This window comes from Schistocerca gregaria, chromosome 5 (assembly GCF_023897955.1).
Source record: "Schistocerca gregaria isolate iqSchGreg1 chromosome 5, iqSchGreg1.2, whole genome shotgun sequence".
Classification (NCBI taxonomy): domain Eukaryota; kingdom Metazoa; phylum Arthropoda; class Insecta; order Orthoptera; family Acrididae; genus Schistocerca; species Schistocerca gregaria.
The window spans coordinates 578,086,719-578,109,742 of record NC_064924.1 but is presented as its reverse complement, the minus strand read 5'-3'; the positions used below and the strand labels follow the sequence as shown (position 1 = coordinate 578,109,742).

Below are 23,024 nucleotides of genomic sequence, written 5' to 3'. Positions count from 1 at the left end.
GCTTCTTATGTCACCAAAGATTTTTTTGACTTTCATGTATGATGAGTCAGTCCTTCTGACAACCATTTCTATTTCGATTTCTTCACATTTTTCGTGCAACCATTTAGTCTTAGCTTCGCTGCACTCCTTATTTATTTCATTCCTGACTGACTTGTAATTCTTCTTGGTTTTCCTTCAACTGTTTTTTTCTTCTTTCTTCGATCAACTGAAGTATTTCTTCTGTTACCCATGTTTTCTTTGCAGTTGCCTTCTTGGTACCAATGTTATCCTTTGCAAAGTTTGTGACTGCCCTTTTTCGAGATGTATTTCCTCTTCAACTGCACTGCCTACTGTGCTATTCCTTATTGCTGTATTTACAGTATAACCTTGGAGAACTTCAAACATGTCTCGTCTTCCCTTAGTACTTGTATCTCACTTCTTTGCCTACTGATTCTTTCTGAGTAACCTCTTGAACTTTGGCCTACTCTTTGTCACTACTCCAATGTGATCTGAGTCTATATCTGCTCCTGCGTACACCTTAGAAACCAGTAGTGGATTTCAAAATCTGTCTGACCATGATGTAATCTAACTGAAATCTTCTCACATCACCTGGACACTTTCCAAGTATAGCTCCTCCCTTGTGATTCTTGAACAGAGCATTTGCTGTTACTAGCTGAAATTTATTACATAACTCAGTAAGTATTTCTCCTCTCGCATTCCTTGTCCCAAGCCCATATTCTCCTGAAATCATTTCTTCTACTCCTACCCCTGCAACATCATTCCCTGCAACATCATTCCAGTGACCCATGGCCATTAAGTTTTTCTCTATTTATGCAGTGTATAACGCTTTCAATATCTTCATATATGCTCTCTCTCTCTTCATCTTCAGCTGTGGTGTCGGCATGTATATCTGAGCTGCCATTGTCGGTATTCCTTTGCTGCCAATTCTAACAAGAACAACTATATCACTGAACTGTTCAGTGAAAGATATTCTTTGCCCTACCTTTCTATTAGTGACGAATCCTACTCCCGCTATACAATTTTCTGCTGCTGTTCATATTACCATATACTCATCTGACCAGAAATCCTCGTCTTCTTTCCATCTCTTCACTGACCTGAACTGTATCTAGGTTGCGCCATTGTATTCTTCTTTTCAGATTTTCTAGCTTCCCTACCACATTCAAGCTTCTGACATTACACGTACCAGCAGTTAGAACGTTGTTCTTTCTTTTTATTCAGTTGTTTTCTTATGGTCACATTCCTCTTGACGGTCACCTCAAAGAGATCCGAATGGGGGACTGTTACAGAATGTTTGGTCAATGGAGAGATCATCACAACAGCTATAAATTACAGACCACATGTCCTATGGATACAAATAATGTGTCTTTATTGCAGTGGTTTCCACTGCTTTCTGCATCCTCATGCCGTTGATCATTGCTGATTCTTTCGCGTTTAGGGTTATTTTCCCACACCAACGACAAGAGAGTGCTCTGAACCTTTGTCTTCTCCTCCGCCCTCTTTGACAAAGCCTTTGATCCCAAAATGGCCCTGAGCACTATTGGACTTAACTTCTGAGGTCATCAGTACCCTTGAACCTAGAACTACTTAAACCTAACGAACCTAAGGACATCACACTCATCCATGCCAAAGACAGGATTCGAACCTGCGACCGTAGCGGTCGCGCGTTTCCAGACTGTAGCGCCTAGAACCCCTGATCCACCTTGGCTGGCTGTGAGATATTAACCACAATTAAATATTGGCTTAGGTGTAAAACCAATCATCCCTATCAGTTGTCTAATTCAGCAAGGTAGGTAACAAAATATATTTATTGTTTGAAAATGTGTATGTTCTGTGATATGTAACAACAATCATGCAATAAAGTTTGTGATTTTGTATTTCTCTGATTTATGGGGGATTCAATATCTTTTTGGGTAAACTTATACTTTTTTTGGGGTTGGTTCATATTGTTTTAGAGCAAGTTGATACAATGTTGGGATGAGTTGATCTATTCCTGGTGCAACCTAAGACATTTTTTTGGAATAAGCTTGTAGATGTTTGTGGTAATCTGATTAATTTTTAACGCATTTTGATACATTTTTTGGCCAATTAGATACATATCTGGGGTAAACTGACATGATTTTGGGTGGCAGATAAATTTTTAGTTTATATCGATACAGTGTAAGGTAAACAGATACATTTTCAGGGTAAGCTGACATATTCAGGGCAACCTGGCACATTTTTGGGGTAAGCTGATGATTTTATGGGGGTGAGTTGCTAAATTTTTAGGATAATTTGATACATTCCTGGGGCAAATTGATACATTTTTTGAGGTAAGCTGATGCATTTTTGGGATATGTAGGTGTATTTCCAGGGGGAATATATGTACATGTTTGGGGTGGGGTAAGTACAATATTTCCATAATAGCCTCAATCGTCTACTTTAATATTAGGAAATTTCATCTCTCTGATGCATGACAATAAATTTACTCTCTTTCCCTTTTAAACATTGTGCCAAAAATTCAAGGCATTCAGATACTTAGTGTGTAAAACACTTTCAACAATGCAAGTTAGAACATTTGTTTTTATAAATAGTCTCTCTCTCTCTCTCTCTCTCTCTCTCTCTCTCTCTCTCTCTCTGTGTGTGTGTGTGTGTGTGTGTGTGTGTGTGTGTGTGTGTGTGTGTGTCTGTATGTGTTTGTGTGTTTGTGTATGTGTATGTATTTACGTAATTTCTGATAAACAGCACTGTGAACACTTTTGAACATTGTGGGCTTCGACAAATAATATATAGTTCACTGTAATTGGCATCCTGCGTTTTGAAGCACTGTGATTGGCTGTTTCATTTGTAATGGATCATAAAATAAGTTCTATACCGCAAACTTTAATTTTTAACTGTATCGCCATCCGCCATATTGATGATATCGCTGCCCCTGCCATGTAAGTAAACACGAGCTCCTGCTTGTAGGCAACTCATTGCGTAGAGGTCAAAATGGACTGGAATGCCCATAGGGAGCGCTATTACAATTTCATGGTCATAAAAGTCAGTATCACTTCCGCTAACTGTAACAGTGCTTTTGATTTGAATTTTAACGTTAATGTGGCGTTAAGAATTCTCCACAACCCCGAACAGTAAATTCAAACAACAAATGTCTTAACAAACAATTAGGTTGATGATCCAGGATTTTCGTGGTACCGTATAATGCGTATCCTCCATTTTCGGAGAATATAGTAATTGTATGAGTTGCCACAGCTCTCTGAGTGTGATTTCTTTGATTAAAAACTCTGTAATTATCCCATTCGGGACTGAGCACTAATTAAATGTGTGCAGCGGATTTAAAGGAGAACGAAAGCTCGACTTGATATGAAGTGGAACGAATAGAGCAGTAGCGTCTACAGCCGAGGCAACAGCAATATTTGCCGGAGACCGTGCGTATTGCTCGAGCAGAAATAGGGCGAGCAATGAGCAGCACAAAATTTTACGACTGAGCGCTACGTCGGCTCTCTTAGTAAGCTCGTTCTCCCGGGTGTAAACAACGTCGCCGGCAGCACCTGCGGCCGTTGTTTATCTGCGATACATCAGCCCAGAAAAAGCGCGGCTGCCGCCAAATTGCTCCCTGGAGAGAACGGATTCGCGACTGCGCCAACTCGTTCATTCCTAGCGGCTGCAACGGATACCGCGAAGTACATGCAAGCAAGAAAGCTCTCTATTATTCGGGTACTCCGTCACGTGCGGCAAGTATACACAATAACTTCACACGTTCCGAAACTGTTACTTGTGCTGAAATTACACCTGAAGGAATCTTACACATGTAATTAAAGCATTGACAACTACATTAAAGTAACGCGATTTTTAGTAGAAGTTAAAGTGGGCAAAAAAGGAGACATGGCAGCAAGCTACGACAATCTTGAAGCTGGAATACCGTTGCCACCTTTGTTCCACTATTATTGCTATGAAACCAGAAATACAAACATAGCCGTCAGGGCAGAGAAATTATGTACACTTTTCAGGTGGCTCTTCATGCTCATCTAGATTTCACGTTGAGGACATCTATACCTTAACATTGACTGAATCGTGTCGCTGTCAAACTATCGGCGCACATCACTGAAACTTAAGCGATTTATGTATGTAACCTAGAAGAAATAAACAAACAAATAAGTCACGTAAAAGTAATAAGGTTTTTTTATGTGAAAATGTCATTCGTAATTTCCCAAATCTTGCGAGTCGAGTTGTATTCTGATTTCCAATGCATAAGTAACTGAAACGTGCCAAAACCAATGGGACGATCGAGACACGCCTTGTCATGTACACCAAGCCAATGAATTGCGTTGACATGCTATAAAAGTATGCAGCACAAATACGTTGAATTATAACAATTCTTTGACACTCCGAAGAATGAAAAATATTGTTAGCAAAAACTAAAGAACAGAAAATGGGAAAAATATACGATCCTTTCTCGAATGTAAACTGATTGCGGTGATATGCATTACGATATACTTTAAAAGTAATTTTGTAAACAAGTTGTCAGTTTCTGCCGAGTAACGCGTAGGTAATTAAGTGGCCTTGCGACACATAGCTTGGTTTGCAAGGAAAGTATATTTCTGCTTCTGGTAGAGGCAGAGACTTATATATGCGGCTTAATGTGTATCTCTTTCTATTATCCTTACAAATGACACCTTTTTGAAATACTGACTTGATGTTACTCATACGTATGAAGAACCCATCGGATATAGTAGCTTAAATAAAAAGTACGTTTTTATTCATACAGAGATAATATCTCGTTGGTACTAAAAATTAATAATCAATAGTAAAGAAGCTTGAACTGATGAGGAACTCGCTGATTGGAGACGGAATAACACCTTGTAGACATGATGACATCCGAATAATCCATACTTACACAGCGCTTGCTAAAGCCATAGTGTCTCCCATCACAATTGTCAATGTCATATCCGCTGTTTAGTAGGCAATCAATGCTAGACGGATCTGAAAATTGTGTACTGAAAAATAGGAAGTTGGTACTAAAGGTTCCGAGAGGGCCAAATGGCCCCTCTTCGCGTCCACCCCTCCCCCCACCCTTACGAACGCCTGTCCAGGAAACATAAAGGGGAAGCGTTGCAAGATATGCTGCGTGGTTCTTGCGGAATGGTATTGTGTAAATTGGGAAACGAGCTCTCGAGCGAGACTGTGATAGAGTTCTGTTACATCCGTCATACATCTCGAGTAAGGACCCTGAGAAAAACATTAAGAGACACTAGATAAATTCCCAACACATATGATCGTCTCAGCATCCCATACATGATAGGAAAGGGACAGCGAGTGGCTGCTATTTATCGCAACTCTCTTGTGCAGCGAACTGTGCCGCTTGTCTCGAATATAGCAAAACTTCACTCCTGTTAGCAAAAAGGGTTACAGAAGTTCGAGTATAATAACTTTTCTGGAGACTAGAAATCTACTCTGTAGGAATCAGCAAGGGTTTCGAAAAAGACGGTCGTGTGAAACCCAGCTCGCGCTATTCGTTCACGAGACTCAGAGGGCCATAGACACCGGTTCACAGGTAGATACCGTGTTTCTTGTGGAGGACATCGGAAGATCACTGCGGCTTTTTGCAGATGATGCTATGGTGTATCGAGAGGTTGTGACAATGGAAAACTGTACTGAAATGCAGGAGGATCTCCAGCGAATTGACGCATGGTGCAGGGAATGGCAATTGAATCTCAATGTAGACAAGTGTAATGTGATGCGAATACATATAAAGATAGATCCCTTATTTAGCTACAAAATAGCAGGTCAGCAACTGGAAGCAGTTAATTCTATAAATTATCTGGGAGTACGGATTAGGAGTGATTTAAAATGGAATGATCATATAAAGTTCATCTCGGTAAAGCAGATGCCAGACTGAGATTCATTGGAAGAATCCTAAGGAAATGCAATCCGAAAACAAAGGAAGTAGGTTACAGTACGCTTGTTCGTCCACTGCTTGAATACTGCTCAGCAGTGTGGGATCCGTACCAGATAGGGTTGATAGAAGGGATAGAGAAGATCCAGCGGAGAGCAGCGCGCTTCGTTACAGTATCATTTAGTTATCGCGAAAGCGTTACGGAGATGATAGATAAACTCCAGTGGAGAACTCTGCAGGAGAGACGCTCAGTAGCTAGGTACGGGATTTTGTTAAAGTTTCGAGAACATATCTTCACCGAAGAGTCAAGCAGTATATTGCTCCCTCCTACGTATACCTCGCGGTGAGACCATGAGGATAAATTCAGAGAGATTAGATCCTACACAGAAGCATACCGACAATCCTTATTTCCACGAGCAATACGAGACTGGAATAGAAGGGAGAACCGATAGAGGTACTCAGTGTACCCTCCGCCACACACCGCCAGGTGGCTTGCGGAGTATGGATGGAGATGTAGGTGTAGAAGCTATGCGTATGCTTATAGACCAACGTCGGTGACGTCCAACTGTTCGCGGAGTCGACAGTAGGTTTTTGGCTCAGACATTATGAAGTTCCTGAAGGAGGAGAAGCTGGGTTAAGGAAAAACAACGCTTCGTGAAACAGTCTGTTTCATTCACTCACTACGTCTTGCAAGTCTTAGATGCACCGGAACAACAAGCAGTTCCGTCTCTCTCGCCCTCTCTCCTTTTCTAGCGTCTATCCCGTCGCTCCCTCTTCTCTCTCTCTCTCTCTCTCTCTCTCTCTCTCTCTCTCTCTCTCTTCTCTCTCTCTCTTTCTCTCTCTCTCTCTCTCTTTCTCTCTCTCTTTCTCTCTCTCTCTTTCTCTCTCTCTCTTTCTCTCTCTCTCTCTCTCCTTTACTAACGTTTAAGCGTTTATCACGCCGTACGGCGTACAGGGTCATGTATTTTTCACGAGTTTATGTAATTATAGTGTTTTTAAGTTTTTGGCCGGGACAGTATTCAGCTAACCTAAGGGAGTTAAGTTGTGTGCTCCATCTCTCTATGAATGACGTAACATCTGCTATGTGTATTGACTTGTTTTGAATATTCATATGTCGTACTAGCTTAAGCTATAAAGGGGACCACCACATAATTTGCCTAAATGAGTGGGAAAATCGCTCGAAAAACCACAGGCAGGCTGGTAGCTGTATCACGCCGATAGTCGTTAATAAGCAGCGTCGATTTGCTCTGATTATGGCACATCTCCGTCTTAAGATGATATCCGAAGGGCGTTACACGCCGTACCACATGATCGATTGAGAACCAAGTTACTTTCGCACCGAGTGCCTCCACACTAAGTCAGTTGGCTCGATTCATGTTTGGGTAATAGAAACCAGTACGTTGTACTGCAATCTCAGGAGCTCTATTTCTGTGTGCGGTGATGATGCTGTTAGCTACAGTAGATTGTCGTAATAATAGGGGAAAAATTGGACTAAAATTTCCGCATGATGTAAGCAATGATAGCGCTTTTAAAATGTACATTATGGAAGATAGTACGCAGAAAATAGATGAAAAGCCAGACAGAATCATAATGAAAGGCTAGCAGCGAACATTTGGGGGCGTTACAATGCAGCTACATAAAGTGCGACTAAGAAGTAAAATCTGTAGTAGGATTTTGAATGTAAGACATACTTGGTGGAAGGTGTCTCATCAATTCTGGTGTATTACTCGAGGATTTGCATGTATTATCAAATAGTTATGACAACAGAAATCGAAAGAATGCAGGAACGCGCTGTTGATAGCAAGGCGGGACAGCAAACACGAAAACGTAACATACGTGTTTGGCAAAACGGGGCGCGCATTATTGGAAGAAAGACGAATTTTTTCTGTGGAGTAAGACTAGAGAAGAGACATTCGACTAAGCATTTTCGACTATTCTGCTGCAGCCAACGCATATCTCTTGTACGGTTCATGGGAATAATGTAAGAGAGAAAAGGGCACACGCATGGAATAGGACAGAACATCATTAACATTGGTAAGGCGTAACTTTCACTATACAGTGGCCTGAGAAGTATACGGGCTGACTCAGCTAAGCTGGTCATCTCAGATGCACGTAAGGTACCATAATATTGTTGTCATCAAACGAATTGCAAAACAGTACTCACGAAATGATTTACAGTCTCTTTTCGTGTTTATAATAGTTACAGAGATAACTGTTTCAACTTCGCTTTTTCACATGGAACTATTGTAATTCAGCTGCTAGCGTCGTAGTTCTAAAGAAAACGAATTCATCGGTTTTTCGCTCTTAGAAATTCGATTAGCAGTTTCGAAGGAATGTCAATAATTAGAACTTTGGATTTATCTGTCTGCGCATGCAACCGATTGCTGTCTTATGCGAAAGTTCGTGTTCTTATACCGAACTGTCAAGTAAGACTTGTGATGCGTTCAGCGTTCTAGCTTGAAGCAGCTAAGAGGATCTACTTTCCAATGCATATTAGTGGGGGAAAGTCTTACTTTAAAAAAGATTCTGATCAAATTTCGTAACATGTGGTTAAACTGAAACACCAACTGAGAGGAAAATGACGTGGCATCTCAGGATGGCTCACCAGTCAACTACAGCAACAGTTTTCCTCTTTTTTCCGTCAAAGCCTTGATAGAAAAGTACACCGCGAAAATCGAATGCATTTGTAAAAAAGGAAATTGAATTGTAACTGTTGTTTAATAATAACTTAACTTCATCAATTTAGTGTTAGGATAAACACTTACTTGGCAAAATTACACCATCAACAGCAAGAAAAAGGAAATCACAAATGGAAGTGGACACACACACTTCCAATTAAATTCCATTTATGTTATTAAATACACCGTCTACTGAAATACACGTTTGCTGTCGCAGCAAGGATTTCTGGACAGACTGAAAAGATTCCTTCGATATGATAGCACATACTGCAGTAATACAATGTTTTAAATCCGAGTAGGTCATCGGAGATAGTGCGTAGTCTTCATTGTTGTTTATCCCACAGAAAATGTTTAGTGGCGTCAAATCAGGTGAACACGCACGCCAACTTATAACGCCTCCACGACCGGGAAAGAGCTGGATGATCGCATTCCCAGTCTCAAGCGAGTAATCAGCCGGGAATCCACTACGTACCACATACATAAACATATTTCAAGTGGTACTTTCTCAACGACAGCCGGTAGCACTTCGATAATAAGCTGCGCGCACTATTTACTCGTTAATATTTATACATAGAAGTAAGGCCGAGTCGATTAGTCAATAATAATCTCAAATCAAACGTTCACACACCCCTGCCCCTGATGATCAACCTTCCTCGGCCACTGGGGGTGGCCGAGAGGCCCAGTCACGAGAGGCCCAATAATGAATACTTCTTTTATTAAGCTTTGGGATTTGTAGCGGTAGCGTCATAAGTAAAGAGAAATTTTTGGAGGAAGATCCTATTGTCATGAAGCCGCACCAGGACACAGTGACAGAATTCCATGTGTCTTCTGCAGTTGCATTTATTAATCAGCTGGTGGAATGATGACATTACGTATGCGAGCTATTTTCTAGCAGACAACGATGGACTGACTTAGAGACGCATTCTCAGTTTCTCTGGAGCTAACATCTGGCTTATGAAAAGTAACTAACAAAATATCTATTTCGTTCGTTCTGTTCATTTCAAAAAAATGGTTCAAATGGCTCTGAGCACTATGGGACTCAACTGCTGTGGTCATTAGTCCCCTAGAACTTAGAACTACTTAAACCTAACTAACCTAAGGACATCACACACATCCATGCCCGAGGCAGGATTCGAACCTGCGACCGTAGGTCACTGTGACGTCAGCTGAAAACACATGCAACTCGTTGGCCGAACTTCCCCAGGGTGAGGATTGCCGGGAATCAAAGCCATGTGATCATTTCGTTTAATTTTTTAAATGCCACATATGTTAGTGCAGGAGTGCAAGAACGTTCTATGGAAGTGGGGGCCCGACTGAATCTAAGCGCCAATGGAGCCGTAAGAAATGACTAAGTGTACATGTGGCAAGTGTTCAGTATTCGTTGCCTTATGGTTCACTATGATGCCCCACTCTTCACGGTGGAGAGAACAAAAGAACAAGAAACACAGGGAAGCAACCCGTTCACAAACTAACAGGGAACTGCTCTACCAAAGACACATCAAAAATGGCCAAAACAGATTTTCCTGACACTCCTTAGACTATTTGCATGATATCCTTCACTTACGCTGACCAACTGAAAATTTAACTATGTTTCAACAGAAAGAAGAAGCTAGTGGAGCACCCTAAAACCCTCTACTAATGCGCAAAGGGAGACGTACTAGCGTGTTATGTAAGGGAAAGGGAGAAAATATGACTAGTAGCATGCTGCTATGCTACAGGGATCTTTATTCTTTGGCTCTGTGTTTTCAAAGGAATCAGGCTTAAAAATGACTCCGATAATGGCCTGCTGACAGGATACGCCGACTGTATGACAGAATCAGACTCCGTCATTGCATGGAGAAAGATATATATATATATATATATATATATATATATATATATATATATATAATTAGTCAGCAGGACCTGTAGTCCTTTTGAAGACTGACCTCGCGACCCCTGTAAAATCAGTTAATGTTACTGAATATTGTACGGAAAATGGCATTATGGATTAACTGCTCCGCAGCCGTACAACATTTGCAACAGTCAGTTTTGAAGATATTGAACACGTACCCTCAATGAGAGTTCAAGCGCCAGCACCAGACCATAATGAAAACGGAATTTGGTTCTCTCTGGAGAGGAGATTCTGGCAAGGAAACCAGGTCAAAACGTAATTCTTACACGATGAAAGCCGCAGAAAAGCTGAAAGTCTTATAAAGTATAGTTAACGGTAGATATGCAATTACTTCGCTATTTTTCAGATGAGTCTTCGTCTGCTTGTGGCGCCTTTAAAGCAGAGCTTTAAATATGCGTAAGATAAAGCACTGCTCTGAAAAATTATGAAACGGCAGCATGTGGCAAACAAGACCTGTCTCTCTTTTTGTCTGTAGCGGAAGTCGGCGTATGTCGGGCTGCGACTGAGAGAAATTCTGAAAATAACTTGATTACAGGCACAGATGTGGATCTCTAATAATAGGGTAACACATGTTAAAGGCATTTGTTTGGACTGGGCCTGCAATCCTTCACGTAAACGGGGCTCATTACGTTTTCAAATGAACACTGTTAATTTTATGCCGCAGGATGTAATTACGCTGTCGGAATTAGCATAGTCGGATAATTTAAATTGCCTGTGACGCTGTAAAAATTAGGGAAACGAAAATATATCCTAATGAACAATTAACATGCTCTAGTACGTTAAATGTTTACTGCTTCTTTGTCACATACAACGAACTTACCGCAAACAAGACCGTTATTTGTCATAAGCTCATAACAAATTTAAAACCGTTTTAATGAGTTTCGACTGCAAATAATGGAGATATCATATTGTTTTCAGAAATTATTTTATCTCTTCTACGGGCTTTGAGAAAACTTTTCTGAAAAACTTTCTTGAAACTGATGCTAATCTATAATACTGAGCGGAAAGTAAGTGCATCAATTTGGAATACAGTTAATATTTGAGACTTCTGGTTACATCACCGTCCCCGGCGGGCAGGCCGTTCGCCGGGTGTCGGTCTTTCAATTTGACGCCACTTCGGCGACCTACAGTCGATGAGGATGATAGGATGATGATGACAGCACAACACCTAGCCCCTGGGCGAAGAAAATTACCCGACACAGTCGGGAATCCAACTCGGCCCAGAGGATTGACAATCCGTCACGCTGACCATTTTTTATAAAACCTCATTTTTCTTCCATTTCGTTCGTTTCATCTGCTCGAGGCGGACGTTGCGAGACCCTCGTTAAAGTTCGTCGTTGACCGATTAACTCATTTTTTTTTTATTACAGAGGGCGGCTAATCCTCTGACCGAACACCCGAACACGCTGAGCTACCATGCCGGCAAACCATTCAGCTGCCGGGCGCGAACAACTGTTTACATGAAACACAGCGACGTGGTGCAGTGATTATCCCATGGTATGATAGCCGCAGTTATTTTCTATTTTTGATGTTACAGCCCGTCACTACTAGAGGGAGGCTATTTTCGGAATCTAACCTGTCTACGAGACCTTGGAGAACCAATCACCAATGAAGGATAGCGTTGCCTTCATGTAGTATTCCGGCATTTCGAGAACTTTATTCTGTTGAAAAATATGTGTCGTCTAAAGAAATGAACGAGATCAGGCTGCAAACCTTTTTCCCATCTTGTGAAATGTCTTGTTGAACGGACATTGAACGTACATTCGGGATCGTCCTTATTATAATGGAGCCGCACGTGGGCAATGACGTCGCGATACACTGACTAAGGTATTGGGAGCCATACCGATAGAGCGCAGCCTAAACGTTAGCCAAAACTATCGGAAATTGATTCGAACTGCATCCAAGGCGCTTACAGCGTGGTTCCTGTGTCCTTCATCTTCTGAATAATATATCCGTCGCGTTACCGGGGCGACAACACAAACGCGCTTAAACAGGCGGAGAATAAGAGCGATAATGTGCTGCACTTGTGCACGGCCGATCCAGTTAGCTAATCAGAGCATCAGGTAATACCTGAGAGTCAGGCTACAGGTCTATCTTCTAGTATGAACAAATACCTCCAAAATGATAGCAAGACCATTGGCCAATCGAACGAGGAATGGAAGCAAACGTCTTCTGTCATTCAACGCAAAATTGTCTGCTGTTGTCGCAGACTACAGAAGACTCTAACAACGAACTGATCAACACCAGCACCACAGTTCCTCCAGACAAGCGATTTCGTCATGTTGCACGGTCGCTAACAGCGGTACTAAGCACTTCAATACCAGCCTTAGTTCTGCAACACTTCCGAATTTCCCTTTGTTCGTTTCATTTCCTATATTCACCACTTGTAACATTTAACGTACACTCATTACAGCCTTCCAAAGATTGTGCAAAACAGGAGCGCAAAGTTTTTTCACTTTGAAAAGTGGCAAGCTGTACGACTCGTCTCTTTTCATTTACTTACGACAAATAATTCGACCGGATGGGAGTCGCATCATACAGGCTCTGGCAATATAAATGTTAGTTGGATTAATGATATTACAGTGGTCGTATGTGCTGCCTTCACTTCCTTATTTTCAACAGCCTGTAATTTAATCTGGTCCCGACTATATGTTTTGCTTTTCTGGGTGAGTTTAATTGAGGAACTCTGCGGATACGGGACAGGAGCCGCAACTAGTACAGCGTACGTGACCTCTTGCGGGACAACGGAACTCGAGCTTTGCAGGACTGTGAGCGGTGAAGCAGCAGGTATAGCTGCCTTTCTGTTGCCTTGGGAAAGCCGTCTGAGCCAGCGTCAGGCCTATTGTGCAGATTTTTGCGTGCATCCAATTTTGACTGCTACACTCAAAGCACTTATTCTGGATGACGGAACTCTGTTGGCAGGAGCTAGGCATTCAGACCATGTTAATAAAAATGTAATCACCTGAGAAATATCTCCTAGTTTTCCAAATCGCAAAATCCTCTGACATACTACCCTTTCCGAAGAAACCTCTGAGTTGCTTCCTAGATTTTCATCTTTTCTCAAGGCCTGTGATGCAAGGCTACCTGCTTCTCAAAAGGGCACCGATTGATGAAATTGATGTGATGTGACGAGGACGTTATACGTAGCGCAAAACATTTCTGGAAAAGTGAGGAATAATTAGAGTTTATTGTCTTAACGTTTCACCTCTCATTGGCGGGATATTTTGTTATGGTAACGGTAAGGCACATTGGGGAGGTGATGTAACTTTAAAGAGGATTGACTGTAGAGATTCTTGGTGGGAATAATGGTGTAGTCAGGTCTTTACTGACTAGAAAGAAAGCACTTCGTCTCTGGACTTGCCGCTGAACACATCGGTATTCCACCGGCCGCCCTCTCAACTGGAACAATAGACTCCATCAGCGGAGTGAGGTCCAATGGCCGAGTCCTTGGCAGAGCGATTCTAGCATTGTACTTGACAGTAGCCAGTCACGTTGTCACTGTGCTCCTCATATCGATCATAATAGTGAACATTATGAACAGTTCTGTCACCTTATGACCATCACGAACTAAAAGTTCAGATTCATTATTGATTTTTCTTTCCCCCATTCACCAGTGCACTTTCATCTGCATGGGTTTATTCGGCTTTCCGCCCAGACAGACAATCGCTGTAACTGATATGCAGGCGTTTCGACAGAAATGTTACAAAATCAGATACTAATTCTGACCCCCATCCAGTAAGCTTTGGCAAACGATAGTTCACGTTTCTCACTGCCATGATAAATATTCTAGGTTTGCAATTCTCATGACCTAATGATGTATTTATATTCTTATCCATTTTAATACTTTTTGTAACAAAATGTTGACTGCCTTACTACTTTTCATATTTTTAAATGAGAAATTGCAGATTTCCCACCTTAAGAATCACCTCTAAGCCCAAGTTCTTTCAAATGGTTAATGAATCCGTTGCGTACACTTATTCCAGCATTTGGTGTCTAAGCTGCGTCTCCATCACGATTGGTTGTGATTCTATTAAATTCACTCTCACACACTCACGGTCTTGCGACTACTATCACTATATCTACGAATGCAACTTGGTAGATCAGATTAATTTCTATTACAGTATTTAAAAATCTCTTAACCATTCCAGTTTGTTACAAATGATTCTCGTAAGTATTTCCTCAATATTTCTTCTAAAGTGATCACGATGACATATGGTGTACCAAATAAATGTAAACGAATTTTGTGTTTATTATGACACACTGACTGATTTCTCTTGTTTTCCTTTTTCTGTGTTTCATAATAAATTCATTTTTATAACTTTTCAGCACCAGTGTTCCTTTGCTCTAAGCACAGTATATTCAGTACACAGGTGCCAAATTGAGAAAATATTTGCGTTCAGGCTACTAGTATTCAACTTCGCAGGTACAAGTATATTCTCTGCAAAAAACGTATATCTTTTCTCACGAGAATTGAGGCTCTGAAACACCATATACCATCTCTTAATATGTGCTACCAAAGAGTTAGGCTTATGGAAATGAAAACCAGAGGAGCACCATAATTATTTACAGTCCTAGTGGTTTGAAAGTTTCTTTTTATTGTTCAGTTAAGGCATAAGTTCTAAAATTGACTCTTATGTGCATTCGTAATAGTGCACTGTGTTGGGAGTCACACTGATACCTTTTCAGAGCAGTAAAGTACATATTGCGCCGCCCCGAGCCTCGCATAGCTACACATGGCTTAACACACTAAAGGCTTTTTTCCACAACTCTGAAGCTTGTACTGAGGGAGTAAGTATCCGGGGAGGCACCTGATTATCGTCTTTTAAACACACACTATCAAAACAACCAATCGCATCCTTTACCTATAAATGAAATTACTAAGCCCTACTAAAGACATAGGGAAGTTCCACAGGTGCCAAAGTTCGTTGTGACTCTCCTCAGATTGACTCCTCCTTAAATTTGGTAAAATACATGATATTCAGTTATGCAAATCAAATAGGATAGCATCATAAATTAATGTCGCCGTAAACAGGAGTCAGCAAACGTGCTTAATTTCATTGGTTATACATCATGACAGAAATCAGAACTGAAATAATGATGATATTAAACTCATCCTAGAGCTAATTGTAGTAACTATTTCTCTTTGCTTAACCTGGTACTTGGACTACAAGAAAATCAGTTCTTTAACAGTTTTGCGCGTTCAGAATCACTAACGTCCTGTGGAAAAATATGCTGCCATATTTGGAAAGAAGGAATTACCAACGTCCGTCACATCAGCGGTAGTAATGATCGTCGGTACTCACTGTTAAAGTTGTCATTGGCTGAGAGAGTTTCTAACAATCATGCTTCAGCTCAGAGATAATGATTATTTTTCTGAGATATATTTCGACGACAATGGATTTCATACAGTGAGGAAACAGGGTCTAATGTCTGTTATGGCGACAGCTCATCATTTGTGGAAGGCGGGAGAGGAGGGAGGGAGCCTTTCAAAAAAGCTTTCTGTTTGGTAGAGAGGATAGGAGGACAGTCGAAATTTTAGTAGAAAAAAGTTACAGCAATTGTAAGAGATCTAAAAGAACAAATCTCAAAACCAGTTAGGAAAAGACCGTCATAATAGGTCAAATACATCTCTATAGAAGCAACTTCCACTGACGAGGAACAATATCTGAGGAACTAAAAATTGCCGCCAGAGCCTCTGTGAGCACAGACAGATGAGCGGACACGGGTGGGGGGGGGGGGGGGGGGGTGGGGTGGGGGGGAGGGAGGGGGCGGGGGAGGGGGGGGGGGTTGAGTCAGATGGAGGATGGGGGACGTGTCGCTTCTCAAGTGTGAGAGATAGTATAAGGCCTGTTAACTATACTGAACGGTGGTGCGCGAAGGAAAACAAGTAGAGTTATTAAAATGAATGTATGCTGCAAACATTATTGAAATTGATGAAGTACAGAAAACTGCGAATCGTGAGTCATCCACAGTAAGTTAGCAGCTGCGCGCGGACTGGGAGACGTGTACAGAGTACAGCAATGATTGTGGCCGAGAGTCGTCCAGATAGATGGCTCGTTTCGTCGCACATATTTCTTTATGGCCGGTAAACCGTATATAGCATCTACATTATTGGTTTAAGAACACGAAACTGTATTTCAATTTAATCAAAACCTAATACCGTGTCGTCCAAGAATATCCATACGTTTTGCTATCCCAGAGACAGTTCAAAAAAAGATTTTCGAGAACACGGATGAAGAAGGAAGGCAAGGATTCCCAGTGACACTATCTGCTGTACTGCCGAGAGCGAGAAGACGCAGCCCACTACATCTTCAGGCTGCGAGCAAAAGAAAAAAAGTCTTGCCAAAACCCTGTGACCCCGACAAAGTGCTTCACACACCCAACTTTAAACTGTAAAATCATGTAACACTCATAGTCAACAGCCTAGTATTTGAATACGTTTTGTTCGAGATTCATACTAGAATGTACATCATGCCATTAACACTATTACTTTGACACTCTGCTGAACACTGGAGCACTTTGTAGCTAGCTTTAGAATAGAGACCGTAATTTCTTCCGAGTTTGCAGTTGTCTTCCGCCTTGTTTTCAATCAATTGAGCGCAGGTAGGTGGGAAGTCATGGTGGCTGGTTCATCCCATAGCATTCCTTGAGGTCAGTTACTATCGACAAGTAGAGCCGATGCTGGCAGACTGAGTGTCGGAACTAGTGACCGAAAGGAAGAATACTTTAGAAAGGGGCGGCGGCTACGGTGCTGTGTGTCGCTAGCCAGTCGGAGTGCAAAAGTTAGGCTGGTTGTAGAAGCAGCGGGCTGCATACGGCGTGGTGCTGGGAGGTCTAGGGGCAGGTGGGCTCTAAGTGCGGCGTCAACCCTCACTAAGCGTGAAAGATTTGCAGTACTGTAATCACAAATCGATAATCACAGTCAAGCTCGTGCATATAATGCGCCTGTTCGGTCGCAACGCGGTCTCTATAGGATTATGCGAATTTACTGGACGGACTATCGGTCTCTCGGATGATCTTGACTTGCATTACATGTAGCCACAAAATATTTCATTTCTTAACATATAAACAAAATCTTTAAAAATCAGCAAGCTCAGTTTTAAATTCAATCTGAAACCATTCGTTATAGATTACTCATTCTACTCTATACATGAATATTTAATTAGCACTAGTTATATTTGCAGTATAGTAGACAAATGTGTTCAATTTCTTGTGGAATTTGAGTTTCACTCGTAACTTGGTCTAATGTAGTCAGTTACTAATATTCATTGGTATATTAGTTCAGCCCCTGTGTTATTTAATAATGTGTAAACACACAGTATGGAGTCATACACACAAACTCATTACACAGTCATGAGCTATAAACTGACTCGCTTCCTACCATAACGATATAAATTGTGCTAATGGTCTATGGCACATGTACTTAACTAACAAGCAATCCCTCTCCCCCGTAGCACCCGCAAATGAATCGACGTTCTTCTGTTGCTACTAAAAAAATGTTCAAATGTGTTAAATCTCATGGGACTCAACTGCTAAGGTCATCCAACAGTCCCTAAGCTTACACACTACTTAACCTAAATTATCCTAAGGACAAACACACACACACATACCCATGCCCGAGGGAGGACTCGAACCTCGCCGGCACCGGCCGCATCCCGGTAAAAACTAAATAAACATACCACAGTAGAACGACTACATCGTCCATAAAGGACGACATTATGACCGCTCTGACTGTTAATAAATGTAAAGGAAACAATTTTCGGCGTCTGTCACTTGTTTATTTTGCCACTCCCGTATCGATGGTTCACATCATCATCTTCGGTTGGAGAATTCTTTATTTACACAGCTGGTGTGGTGAAGAGTACATACGTCTCTTTTAATAGCTGACCGAGGGCAGTGAACTGTGCACGTATCCATATTTTGTCACAGCCCGTTCATGTTTTCTAAAGCAGAAGCGAAACATATTTACTTACATAACTACTTACTCTTTTATTTTTGTATCCAATGATGCAGAATATTTTTAAAAATACAAGGTATTAATGTACATATAACTACCTAATACAATAACTTAATTCTGCACACGTCCATATTCTTCTGCAGTCCCTTCACTTTTTCGAACTTATTCATGTAGAAATCATTCAATCTTTTTATCTTTGTATCCACTGCAAGCTAGCATATCTGTAACATCTACTACAGCTTTGAAGTGAGAATGTAAAGATAATGTACAGCGGAGAGGAAATACAACAGGCAGGAGTATGCAGACATTTTACGACACTGTCGCCCCTGTAAGTACAGTTCACTGTCATAAATTCAAGTTTTAATCTCAAAAGTGGTTTTTCGGAATAAACAGTTTTTATTGTCAGCGAAAGATGCGATAAAATGTTCACTGTCCTTGGTCAGCTGTTGTGAAAAGATGTCTGTACTGTTCACCAAAACGAGCTACGTAAATAAACAGTTCTCCGCCTGAAGACAATGGCGTGTAAAATCGAAACATCTAATGGCATAATAAAGAAATGAGTGATGCAGCAACTGCTTTATACACATATATGCCAGGAGCACTACTTCATGTTGAACTGCGTTTACTCGCACTCCAGACGCATGCAAGTGAGAGTTACAGGGTGGTCCAGAAGTTCGTAAACAACCTGATGAAATCCAAATGTAGTAACAAACAAAGAAACAGTCCCTACACACGAGGAACGAGAAGAGGGAAACTTTATAGGCTATGCCACCAACATGGCGGCCATCTTGAATGCCGCCATCTTGGATTCTACTACAGAATTTCAAATGGGAATGTGGTCATGTGACATATCAAACAGATAGAGAATTTCACCAGAAAAACAATGCCGTTGTTATTTTAAACATAGCTTTATTCATTCTCGGTTTATAGCCAATTACTTGCGGCAGCAGTGGAGCGCTCGGCAGCGTGAGTATTACGTACTGAGATGTCATAAAATGGAGTCTGAAACGGTGCAAAGTGACTATCCCATGCCTGATATGTTACATGTGTTTAACTGTTAGGTATCATTTACTTATGCTAAGTTTTAATCATTTTTTTCCTTATTTACAGGTTACAAAATATCCTTAACACATGAAGAACGCATTGAAATCATCTTGACATCAGGGGAAAGAAGGACACGGGTCATTGCTGAGGATTTCAACAGTCGTCATCGAACCAGACAGCCCGTCACTCACAGCGCAGTTGGCAAGCTTTAGGCCAAATTCCGAGCAAACAGGTTCTATCGCAAATAAACCAAAGGCTGGAAGATGAAAGTCCGCCATTGATGAAGCAACAACAGTGAGCGTGTTGGCATCGTTTAGCAAGAATCCGCAACAGAGAACACGTCGCTTGTCACAAGAATCTGGGGTTAGCCTTACCTCCATACCGCGAATTTTATCGCAGCACAAATGGCACCCGTACAAAATTCAGCTGCTCCAACGCCTGAACGAGGATAAGCCAGACCGTCAGGTAAAGTTCGCAGAATGGGTGACACAGTAGGTGCAGATAAACCCACGTTTCCCCTATCAGGTGCTGTTCAGTAATGAAGCTAATTTCTTTATCATTGGAGAGGTGAACAAGCAGAATCACAGATACTGGTCCGACACAATTCCGCACTGGATCGATGCTTCCAAAACGGTCGACTCACAAAAAGTGATGGTCTGGTGAGATGTGTGGGGTACCAAAGCCGTAGGACCTATTTTTATTGATGGTACGTTAACAGCCAACGGTTATTTGCGGTTATTGGATGAAGTACTGTTCCCGCGTTGTTAACGGAGGACGGGAAATTTCTGGAATTATTCCAGCATGATGGAGCCCTACCACATTATGGGCACAACGTGCGAGCATACCTGGATGTGCAGTTCCCTCAAAGGTGGATTGGCCTTAGGAGTGATGAGGAGTGGCCACCAAGTTCACCAGATTTCACTCCTTTGGATTCTTATCTTTAGGGTCATGTCAAAGCACTGCTTTATTCTGTGGAAATACGGGATTTGCATCATCTAAAGCAGCGCGTTGTTGATGATTTTGGTCAAATTTAGTCAGGTGTGTTGGTCAAAGTTCATCAGGACTAGGTTCGGAGGATAGCATTAACAATCCAACATAACGGACAACATATGGAGCCATTCCTATGACTGTGTAACATCAGCGTAATGTCTCTTCGGCACATAACACACATGCTGCCGAGCGTCCTACCGCTGCCACTTGTAACTGGCTATAACCCAAGAATGAATAAAGCTATGTTTAAAATAACAATGGTATTGCTTTTCTGGTGATATTGTCTATCTGTTTGATATGGCACATGACCACATTCCCATTTGAAATTTTGGAGTTGAATCCAAGATGGCGGTTTTCAAGATGGCTGTCATGTTCGTGGCATAGCCTATAAAGTTTCCCCCCTCTCGTTCCTCGCGTGTAGGGACTCTGTTTCCCTGTTTGCTACTCCATTTGAATTTTATGAGGGTGTTTCCAGACTTTTGGACCACCCTGTATTTTTGTTCTGGGCCCATCCTGGCCACACAGAGTGTGTATCTGTTCATGATACTTGCAGGAGGCTGTGCTATCTGTGTTCAGAGGCCTAGAGATCTTCAACTTAACCGTGCAGTTTATCTGAGCGATAAGTTTGTACGAATTCCGTAGACAACTGCGCAGTTGGGGCAGAACGTTGGCCTGCACTCCTCCAGCTCGGTCGGACCCACCTGTCGCGGCGCTGCTGCAGCGCCACCTCGGCGGCGCGCAGCCCGCTCTGCACCTTGGCCCTCGCCTCGGTCATGAGCTGCCGCCTGGCGGTGCGCTCCTCGAACTCGAGCTGCAGCACGTCGGCCTGCATCTTGCGCTGCACCCCGGCGACGGCCGCGTCGCTGAACTCCAGCTGCCGCTGCGCCGCCTGCATCGCCCGCGCCTTCTCGCCCCATCCCGCTGGCCGGCCGATCTGAGACGCCACCAAACAACAGTGTACTGTTTACCAACATCTGCAAGTGCGAATACTCGTGTCCTGTTAGCCGACCTTTAATAGTTTTTGGGTCCCAATAGGCATAAGAAAATCAACAACCACCCGTTTCACACAGTTAAAAAGAATTTGCATGAAAGAGAACCAGCTTGGAAGAAAAATGCATACCTTAAAAACTAACGTGTTATTGAAATGCTTTAATATGATTTTTGCGGGAGAACTGTTCCAAACCACTTCATGTATGAATCCCTCACCGTGATGCTGTCCATAATAAGAGTTACGTTATTCACTCCTGACGATCGCCTTCATATAGTTTCTTGATGCCACGGTTCTCCTAAGCAGTGCCACTATTTTTGACCGCTGAATTTACTAGAAGCAAAGAAGTCTCAGTAAACATGAATTCTAAAACACATATCTCAAGAGATACGAGCACTTCCTCATCTTCGATACTGTGAAACAAATCCCTTCTCCTACAAGCTCTTTGGTTCCCGTATACTGAAAGGTGGTAGTATGAACTAGAAGACGAAAAAATGTACATGAGCTATTCCTGCATACCTTAAGAGGTATGAGCACTCGTTCATCTCTGCTGATATGAAACGCATCTCTTCTACTGAATACGTGCTCATAGGTCTCAAGGTATGCGCTTCAGAGTTGATGTCTCCTGGACATTTTTTTCTTCTTTTGATCCATACTACCTCCTCCTAAACTATGAAAATCAAGGAGCTTGCAGCAGAAGACATTTGTATCGAAGATGGACAAGTACTCATAGCTCTTAAGCTAAACGTTTTAGAGACCATGTTTACTGAGACCTGTTAGTCTAAAAATGGTTCAAATGGCTCTGAGCACGATGGGACTTACATTCTGAGGACATCAACTTAGAACTACTTAAACCTAGCTAACCTACGGACATCACACACATCCATGCCCGAGGCGGAATTCGAACCTGCTGCAGTGGCGGTCGAGCGGAGTTAGCGTCTAGTATCGCGTACTTCCGCTGTAAGTGTTTCAAAGCACTACGTCTTCAGGCCACGAGTGGCCTACCGGGACCATCCGACCGCCGTGTCATCCTCATTGGAGCATGCGGATAGGAGGGGCGTGGGGTCAGCACACCGCTCTCCCGGTCGTTATGATGGTATTCTTGAACGAAACCGCTACTATTCGGTCGAGTAGCTCCTCAGTTCGCAGCACGAGGCTGAGTGCACCCCGAAAAATGGCAACAGCGCATGGGGGCCTGGATGGTCACCCATCCAAGTGCCGGCCGCACCCAACAGCGATTAACTGCGGTGATCTGACGGAAACCGGTGTATCCACTGCTGCAAGGCCGTTGCCGCTGTAAGCGTTTACGCCATTAATTATAATACACCCGTTATCTAATCAGTGTTTATCTAGCAGCTAACACATTTGTCACTCACAGTGATGAACGCGAGTTTCATGTGGTCCCATAGTCCAAATTTCCACAGTTCTGGACAGTCGAAGCTTTATGATCAATGACTCACCATGTCAGCGATGTTTATCAATAGGCAGATGATTATCAGATAATTAATTGAGTGTGTAGCTACTGTAACTGCTTGGTCTCCTCTTTTTTGTAGATATTGTGTGACTGATCAGAGGTTTTCCTATACAGTTCAGCGTAGTGC

The 23,024-nt window shown here is 42.2% G+C and overlaps 1 protein-coding gene across 1 annotated transcript in view; it reads right to left on the bottom strand.

Annotated features, from left to right (window-relative positions):
- LOC126273415 (apical junction molecule-like) overlaps positions 1-21,330 on the bottom strand; it is a 118,577-nt gene extending 97,247 nt beyond the window's left edge. The window contains exon 1 of the mRNA XM_049976966.1: positions 21,137-21,330. Within this exon, the coding sequence (XP_049832923.1) occupies positions 21,137-21,330 (194 nt within the window). The remainder of the gene's footprint in view (positions 1-21,136) is intronic.
- Positions 21,331-23,024: the final 1,694 nt, after the last annotated feature.